This window comes from Fringilla coelebs (assembly GCF_963513975.1).
Source record: "Fringilla coelebs genome assembly, chromosome: 10".
Taxonomy (NCBI): domain Eukaryota; kingdom Metazoa; phylum Chordata; class Aves; order Passeriformes; family Fringillidae; genus Fringilla; species Fringilla coelebs.
The window spans coordinates 5,215,934-5,225,678 of record NC_140036.1 but is presented as its reverse complement, the minus strand read 5'-3'; the positions used below and the strand labels follow the sequence as shown (position 1 = coordinate 5,225,678).

At 48.2% G+C, this 9,745-nt stretch overlaps 1 protein-coding gene across 1 annotated transcript; it reads right to left on the bottom strand.

Annotated features, from left to right (window-relative positions):
- Positions 1–2,213: 2,213 nt before the first annotated feature.
- CLDN18 (claudin 18) lies at positions 2,214–9,481 on the bottom strand (the record flags this gene model as incomplete). Its single annotated transcript, XM_084212685.1, has 5 exons — positions 2,214–2,391; positions 3,186–3,296; positions 3,635–3,740; positions 5,232–5,396; positions 9,262–9,481. 5 exons carry the CDS (start codon positions 9,479–9,481, stop codon positions 2,214–2,216), a joined length of 780 nt encoding a protein of 259 aa, XP_084068811.1.
- Between the last annotated feature and the right edge of the window lie 264 nt (positions 9,482–9,745).

Below are 9,745 nucleotides of genomic sequence, written 5' to 3'. Positions count from 1 at the left end.
AACATTCCTGGGCTTTTCAGCCCCTTTCCAGGGGAGCCTGAGAACATACCCATAATTTTTCTGCCCTCCTAAGAACAATGAAGTGTTTTGAAGTGTTTAATCTCTACCCTGAAACTTGCTGCACTCGACTCCTCAGCAAGCTCAGGGTCCCACCAAGGATTTCTGGCTCCACCACATCACTGACTTGGGGTCCCCCAATAGTTATTAATCTGATTGTCTGAAAGTTTCTCTCATTGTGTGACTTTTATAAGGAAATAAAACACCCCAATCTTTTCTTTTTTCCCTCAATCTGTGTCCATACTCCTCCCAAGAATATGTAGAACACAAGCTGGGGAGCTTTGGCTAAGCAGGAAAGTTGGAGATGATGATTTTGACAAGAAGAGAACAACTGGAAACTGTTATTCTGGTCTTTAAGACTTTATCTTTTTTTAATATTCACGTAAAAAAAAAAAAAAAGAAAACAACAACCAACAAAACAATTAAGCAAAAAAAAATCCAGCAGGCAAAAAAAGGCAAGAAAGCTAAGTTTATACTGAGAGATACAAACCATGGAAAAGAGTAGCAATGTTTTTAAAAGAAAACAGGATCTACCTCTGCAAAAGAAATTCTTCTCCTTTAAAAACAAGTCCTTAAAACAAGTTCTTTGATGGAACAAAAGGGAGGGTCAGTACTGACATCCCACAGGGATTTATCCCAGGTGCCCAACATCCAGCCTGAGCTGCTGGTGGCTGGAGCTCTTCCCACCCTTCTGCATGGTGGTTGTTCCCTCCAACCACCTGCCAGGTGTTCCCTCCTCCTCTTGCTGACCTTCCCCAGGATCTCCTGCACCTCTGCTGGGGATTTGGCTCCATGTGGTGGTGGAGAGGTGATGGTTATGGAAAGCTGGTGGTTGTGGAAACTGAGGTTTATGGAGCACTGTTGGACATGGGGAGGAGGGGGATGCAGTTTGTGCTCACTGGGAGCACAGCCTGCCCCCTCTGATCCTTGGAGCCACCAGAGATGCCAGCTCAGCTGGCGGCAACCTGAACTTCCAAAGGTCCAACTCTGCAGAAATGTTCAGCTGTAGATTCTGATCCCTCCAAGATGCCAGACACTCAGGGAACACCAGCATTTCACCAAAATAATTTTGCCTGAAGTGAATTCCTCCAGAGAACTTCTGATCCTGAGGAGTGGTGCTCAAGCCCACTGCAGATGCCGTTAAATGGTTATTTTGGAGGCTCTGGAACCCTTTTTTCCCCTCTAACTTGTCCCTTTTCTCTATTCATAGGCATTGTCTAGAGCTTTTTAGGATGTGTTCTGGTGCTAGGTGAGAGGACCTGCTAGGAACTCACAGCTCTCTCTTCCCACAACAGTTCTGACATGTCTCCCTCTTCCCCCTTCAAATAAACTCCCTGTCTGATGGATTGGCTGGAGGAGGCAATGTTCCACTGTGGAGTTAATCTTCCCATCATTGGGGGGAGAATTACCACAGGGAAGTCCTGATGTCGGTGTGGAGTTACACATCTAATGCTCCCTGGGAGTCCTGCTCCAAAGGTAACTCTAATTAATTCTAAATGAGAAATTCTCCTGACTCCTAAAGATGACATCTGTGGGAACACCAGTGGCACAGAGGTTGGGAGCTATTAGTGCAGGAATAACAATGGATTATGCACATTCCCTGGAGAGATCCAAAGAAATAAATACACTTTGCTATCACAGGCTCCAGCAAACATCTTAAGTAACAGAAATCAGATTAAATATCAGAGCAGATCAGCCTTAGAGTACAGCCAGCAAAGCAAAGGTGGGACTGGGCAGAGAAGTCACCGGGGAGGAAAATGCCCTGACCACAGGCTCTGTTTGCTTTGGGCACAGCCTAGGGGACACAACAGAATTTATTTCAAATACACAGTGATTATCAAAGGGGAATTTTCACTATTTGAGCAATTAAGAAAAGGCACAAGGCACTGCTCCTGGATATCAGCTTATACAGAAAATAGGAGCAAAATGTTCTACTCTGAGAGCACCACAAGGCATTACTTTAGTCACAGACCTCCTGGTGCTGTTAATACTAACGGGCAGTCGAGTAAAACTGATGTTCACAACAAAGATGCAACCTCAGAGTAGAGAAAACCTACTAGAAAACACAATCCTATTTACAGACTGCTTGGTTTGCTGCACTTTTTGCTTGTGAAGTTAAAAATCTCCGATAGCACAACTCAAGGCCAGAAGGCCTGCTAGACGTAGTCGTATTTCGAAGGGTAGGGGCGTCTCCCATCCTCACTTCGAGCAGTTTCTTCATATCCCACACCCTTCCTGGCCTTTGGGTCAGCCTCATACCCTGAGCCACCCTTGTAGGGCCCCGTCCTGTAGGAGATGTTCCGGCCTGAGGCGTTGTAGGACACGGCTTTGTAGCTGGAAGAGACACGAGAGGGACATCAGCCTCTGATGGAGGGGCTGTGACTGCCCAGCACTGCACCCTGTGCTCGTGGTGGGCTTTAGGGAGCTTTGTGCTGTGTCATCACTTGGAGGCACTCAGAGAGCTCAGCCCACCATCCGTGGAAAGCTGCAAGTCCCTTTCAGGTTCTTTCATAAACTTATTCTTTCTTTCCCTTAAGTGAACCATTTGTGGAGTGATGGACCCACCTGCAATAAGCGGATAGGTTGGGGTACAAATTCCTGGTGATGTTACACCACCCCTGGAAGTGTTCCAGGCCAGGTTGGAAAAGGCTTGGATCTACCTGGTCTGTGGAAAGTGCCCCTGTGTATGGCAGGAGTGGAATGGAAAGGGCTTTAAGTCCCTCCCAACCCAAGCCACTCTGGAATTCTACAATTCCAGGTAAATCATGGCTCAGCTGATGCAATCTACCCCTGCTAATGATCTGCTGTGCAGCCTGCAATTCATGGGCCTGAATCTACCAGCAGAGTGCAAATGTCACATTTTGAGGTCAGTTCTCACGTCCTCTCTGTTCCTGTGTGAGTCACAGGGTCAGGGAGGGCAAATGCTCACTTTGGACCCACGGAGGGCAACTCACTAATCATGGACTTCAGGCAGTGCTGAATTAATGGCTGGACTCTGATCTTAAAGGCCTTTTCCAGCCTAAAGGACTCTGTGTTTCCATCACTATCATGACAGGGGTGTCACATATCCACACCCGTGCACCCGGGTTTCCTGCAATGCTTTCCCATGTCCACCCAGCCCAGCTTACCGGGATTCTTCTGGGATGAGCCCTTTGCAAGCGAGGCACATCATGATGCCTCCCACCAGGGCCAGGCCCCCTGCCACCCATCCGACAAAGAGGGCTGAGCCAAAGGTGTACCTGCAAAACACGGGTGGCTGGTTAGGGTGTGACAGCTCCTGCCTGCTGCTGCCCAGACACACTGAACACTGCCACAGCATGCTCCCTCTGGCCCTACAGCTGTACCCAGAACTTCCCAAAAATCCCACCTGCAGTCTGAACCACAACAGCCTCCCTATCTCATCCTTGAGCTGTAAGAACAGAGAATCCCAGCCCATTTGCTGATCTCCAGCCCAGACTCTATCTCCTAAGAATAATCTCCCAAGCCCTGCAAGCATCCCAAAATGCTCCCAGAGTTTGCCAATCCTTCAGCAGCAGCCCTGAGGGAGACTGCCACGCAGAGCCAGCTGGGCACCCACCTGTTCTGGACGTTCTGCATTCCCTGGTACATGTTGGTGGTGGACATCCAGAAGTTTGTGACCAGCATGTTGGCAAACACGGACACTCCAGTGATGGCACACAGGCCTGAGAGGGGACAGAAGGACAAGCTGAGAGCCACACAGTGCAAGAAGTTACCTGGGGCCTCAGGGAAGCATCTCACACCTCTGGAAAGGTGAGTGAGACACTGCTCTGTGGCCTTCAGCACAAAGAGGGACCCACAATGTGTTGTTACACTTTTCTTCCAGGTTTTGCTTGCATTTACAATCCAACATCAGGAATATTATACAGCACAACACACTCCCAAGTCAGACCAGCAGGAATCTTTCTCCTGGTGTGTTTTGTCACACAAATGAGTTTAACAAACAAGTCATTGTACCAATAGTTCATTTTAAGCATTTGTTTTACAGTGAAAAACATGGACCAAAAATTCCCTGACAGAATTTTTTCAATGGGAAAGCACACTCTCTGTCACGTGAAAGAGGAGATGTCCCTGGCTCACAGCCTGTTTATCACCAGATGTGGAAGACCAGCCCCAGGAGGTGGGAACTTCTTCCATTCATCCAAACAGGGGATGTCTGGGATGGCCATCCCTGACAATCCTGGCAGCAAGGTCAACCTTTGGTTTTCCTCAGCAGAGGAATTCACAGAACACTTGAACATGGAATCACAGACTGATTTGGGTTGGAAGGGACCCTAAAGACCAAGGATAGATAGGATCTGGGGTGTCCAGAAGAGCTGAAGTCCAGAACTTTTGGCAGAAAACCCTCACATGACAGCTCTGCTTTGCCCTTCCTTCCAGTGTCCAAGGCCAGGTTGGATGTGGCTTGGAGCCCTGGTCCAGTGGAAGGAGCCCCTGCCCATGGCAGTGGTGGAACTGGATGATTTCTGAGGTCCTTCCAACCCAACCCATTCCATTATTCTAAAATGATAGATGTAAAATACAAAATTAAAAGGTGGTTTCCTCTTTCCAGCTTATACTTTTCGAAGTTGTGTTGAATGTCTCATATCCCAGCAAAAGTTAAAGTGTTGGGATTTGGAGGATTTTAAATAGGGACATTCTCCTTCACTTTGTTAGGATATAGATTTCATTTGACTCTTATCTCAAAAATAATGTAGAAAACATGCAAGTGATGCTTTAAGCATTTGCAGTTTTGAGGAAGCTGGGCATTCCTGCAGCTTCTTGTAGGCTGGTATTTAAAACCTACAAACCAGGCTACAACAACCCTGGGAATCTTCCTAAAATTATTATGGATAAATCCTGAAACTTAAAGAAATATTCTACATAAATAAAGGCTATAATAATACATGGTAACAACATTTATAAAACAAATCAAGATATATACTTCCTTTTCCATCTGTGAGATGTTTTTTTAGTCTTCTATGTTTTGTCCATGCAAACTTCTGGTTTCCAGAAATTTTATTGTTCCCTAATCAGAGGTAAAAAACACCTGACCCCAGGAAATCAGGCTGGAGGACAAAGCCAATAACTTCAGAAATTCACCAAGACTTGCCCAGTTCTCAATTCCAGGGAAATGCAAAGCCTTCCACATGGAAGACATGACAGCTCCCACTTACCAGCAACGATGAACATGATGCCAGAGGTCAGGGTCATGTTGGCTTTGGCCGTATCCTCCATGCTCCCAATCCGGATGCATTTCAGAGCAAAAATGCAGACAAAGAGGCCGAGGAGTCCCAGGACGATCCCCACGATCATGAGGGCCCTCACAGCCTGGAACATCGCTGCAAAACAAACAGCAAGAGCCTCGCTGAGCGGCTGAAATGGGATTTGTCAGAGTCTGGGGGATTTTCAAAGATTGCCTCTGTCTGAAAATAGAAATGTTAAAGAAAAAAATCCTTGAAAAATGGGCACTGGATCTACTCCGTGTTACCTGGGGTGTCTCTGGAAGCATGGCTGTTTGATTTAACTTCCCAAAGAGTTTGATGGTTTAGGCAGCATTTTTTTGGAAATGTTCAATAGCAGCAGTTGTGAAATTTATGGAGAGGAGATGGTGAGGAGCTGGGATAAACATGGATTGTTCCATAACCACAGTGGTTGAGAAGGGGCTCTTCTTTCCTCCCCAGTCAGCAATGGAAGCAGACAGCTCCACCCATCTGACCAGGATATTTCCAGCTACTGCATGACTCAAAATGCAGTTCTGTATATTCCTGCTTCCCAGTAAAGCACATGGAAAAGAGGAAAATCACTCTGACAAACATTACATGGAGAGAAGGAGAGACCATCAAAGCTCTGACAACCATCTCCCTCACCATATCCTTCCCAGGCTTGTTTGGAATATCAGTCCTGGATAAATCTGTCCATGCTCATGAATAAAACATCCAAATACCCCCATCCTGAATTTGTGCAGCAGCATGCCATGAGCTGGGAATGCTGGTGGGTCATGCCCATGGAAGCTGAGGCCTGAAGGAGGCAAAAACCCTTCAGACTCCTCTCAGGTGGAGTAGAAAAGCAAAAGGAGAAGGGAAACTGGCACCTTTAAAACTGGAGAAGTGGTGGGGGAAATAGTACTTGAATACCAAGGTGATTCTCTAATAAGGTGGCACATATCCCATCTTTTTCCACTTTTATCCCCTCCCCACTTGTGCACGAGTCCCTGGCAGAGCCAGAAAGGCGGCAGAGCCCTGGAAGGGGTGCTGGGGAGTATTTCAAGAGCTGCTGGGTTTTGGTTGGGACACTTTGCAGCCTCTCCTTACCCTGCCACGTGCTCCCACAGCCCTGGGTCTGGCTTTGATTGCCCCTCTTCAGAGGAGAGAAAAGTGGGCTCATGATGGAGTGATACAGGTGGAAAACACATTCCACAGCCCCAGGGACTTCTCTGTCCTGTCTGTCACCCCTTTGCTGGGTGACCACGGTGCCCAAGGGTGCAGGGGAGCACAGAGCCCTGGCACAGGTTGGCAGAAGGGATTCTAAACCCTTCCCAAGAGGGTGCTGGGTGGCTCTCCTGGCCTGTGGGGTGTCAGGAAGCAGAGCAGAACCGCGCTGGCACCGTGGCACACACGGAAGCAGGCAGGCTGCCATTCCACAGGCCGGGAATACACCACCTTCTCCCATCCAGCAGTCCCACTGCCTCAGCTCTTATGACTCAATTTGCCCTTATCAGCTGATAACGAGTGCTAACGAGCCGGGGGTTTTCAATCTGCCATTCATCAGCCCCCAGGTAGGAGCTCATTAGTTATGATCCATCAGGGAATGGCGGATAGGCCTTATCAGCCCTCAGAGGTTGTTCCGCAGCACCTGATGGGAAGCAGAAAGAGGAGGAAATTTAAATCTTCGTTTGTCTTTGCAACCACCAAAGTTTCTTTGCAAATGCCTTTGTTTCGGGGCAGGCAGGAGAGGCTGATAATCCAAGACCATGGATCATGATGGAAGCTCCGTGTCCCCAAGACAGTGCTTCTTTCCTGGGTGCTCCCTGCAGGTTCCTGGGTGTCATCACCGGGCTGTTTTCAGCCCTTCAAGCAGTGACCCCAGAGAAAGATCCCACAGAGAGTTTGTTGGCTCTCAGGAGAGGTGTTCCCTGCCTTTTGGGTGCCCATGGAAGGACACAACAGGCAGGGCCAAGCCAAGCAGCCAAGGATGCTCCACTTCTGCTGGAGTACTGTCGTGAATATCCATTGGAAAGGGGAGGGAGAGGAGCACAGCAGGACATGACAGAAAATTTGCCAGATAACCACCAGCAGCCATTCCTGCCTCCATGAGACTGACCATCTCCAGTAAGAGATGGAAAGGAGGAAGAAGTTGTTTCTGCTGTGGCATGAAGACCTCTCCACCTGGCTCCCAGGACTTGAAGTGGGAGCTGTTTGGAAAGGCAGCCCAGCATTTTCAAGGGAATTTTGGCATCCATATTAAAGTCCTTTGAAAAGAGCTGCTTTTCCAAAGGTGAAGGACCTCTGCTTGGAGGAAGGAATGGAAGGGCTTAGACAAACAAAGTGGGAGACTAAGGAAAAGTGGTATCAGGAGCAGTAGGAAGCAAACAGCCCTGGAGTTACAAAACCTGCCTTTTGCACACACCTTCTGCATGAGGGAGGATAACCTGGCTTCCACACAAGGGCTGTTGTTCCATAACAAGGGAATAGCAAAAGCACCAGCAGAAATAGCTTCTCCACCAAAATAAATGGCAGTGATGTGAAACCACAGCCCGCATCCCTGTCTTCCAGAGGTAAGAGAAACTGGATAGTTGTCTTCCTCCCCCATGTGAGTGGTAAGAGGTGAGCGAGATAAAACAACTTTAAGTTATTTAAATGACCATCACATGCGTTTCTGTTGCTAATACATAATAAAAAGGTGGAATCTGACTTTATGACCAGTAATAATTGATGGGATATAGAAATTTTAGGGAAATTAAGTGCATCCAGCAGGTGTTTAAGTTAAGCAAATTCCAGCAAGGACATTTTTTCTATACGTTTGAAGGAATAAATCAATTAAATGGATTCATAAAGATAACTCTGACAGCGTATCTCTACAACAGAAATTGTCTGTGACTGCTTTGCACATTTCTTCATTGCCATTATACTTAAAAATAACTGAAAAAGTTAAATCTTGATTGGGATAAATTGACATCAGAATGATGGTTCCCATTTCCTTATGGCTCATTTAAAAGGCAATCACCTGCCCAAAGCATTATGAAGAGACATAGTGGTCAACATTTTGTAGAGATAGTTGGATAAATCTAATTTTTAGTCTTAAAAAAATATCCCCATGGAAGAGGTGACTCTAAATATCAGGTTTGCTCTTCCAATGGGAAAGAATTCACCTGGCAATCCTGAAGCTGGGTGCACAGAGACACATTTATTCCATGGCATCCCTCAGAGAGTCACAGCTCCTCAGCAAAGCTTGAGGGCATCCCTGAGGATGGCATCCCTGAGGACACAGGGGTGGAACCCACATCACACTTGGATCAACAGCTGCAGAAGGCCTGTGCACAGCAGAGCTTGCTTGGACCTTTTTGTGATCATGCACCAGGAGTGAGGAATGCTCCCAGGGCCAAACTTGCTGCTGGGCTGGGAGCACTGGGGTACCCTCACATGCAGTGGAGTGGGAAAAACAGCTCTTTTGGGAACACGAGCTAGCAAACAGGACAGCAATATGCCTCTGTACTCTGCTTCTGTAGCCACTAACACTGCCCAGGTGATGGCCTGAACACACCTTTGCCTTTTGTGCCCTTTCTGCCCACCCCTCTCACGGGCTGATTTCTCCCATACCATTTCTATCTTTGGAAAAACAGTACATTTCAATTCTTTCCATTATCCTATGACGCAACACCATTGCATGCAGCCCTTTTCCTTGTGTTTCCATTCCAGGGGACAATACCTAGAGGGTTAAACATCCTCACTCTCCTCACCCCAGTGGAGCTGTGCTGATTTATGCCAGCAGTGGTGCTGAACCCATGATGCTCACCAGACATCCCACACACATGCTCCAGGTCGTAACCCCCGCCAATAACCCCCACCACAAAAATCATTTTGGCAACAAACATGCTCCTATTTTAACGCTGGAAATGTTATTCCTCACAAAGTGCTTTAAGATACCTGCTCCTCCTTTCAGATGCAGAGAGCCCCTGGGTGACACCTGGAGTGGTTTTGCCCCTACCTGGCAGCCCAAGGATAGTGAAGTACGGCCGACACTCCGTGAAGCCGGAGCTCTGCCGCACGCAGCTCCTCCACAGCCCCTGGTACTGGAAGACGGCCGTCACCGGGTTGTCATACAGGTCCTGCGTGCTCCAGGTGTCCATGGCCGTGGCCATGATGCTGCCCCCGACGCCCAGCGAGGACACGAGGAACCCCATCACCTGGCAGATGGTGGTGGACATGGTGCGCGCCCGGCGAGCGAGCGGAGGCGGCGCGGCCCCGAGGGAGCTGCAGTCCTACTGGGGCACCCGAGTCCTCCTGCCTGAGCCACCAGCAGTGCAGCTGCTCTTATCAGATGCTTTCCATTGAGCGCTGTTTGCTCAAAGTGTTTTTGCAAGATAGTCCGGTTTCACTCTCGCTGCCGGCGAGGTTTGTGCCGGCAGGGCTTGGAGATAGGAGCTTTTGTCCTTTAGAAGTGCTTGTCCTTCCACGTTTAAGCAGCCACA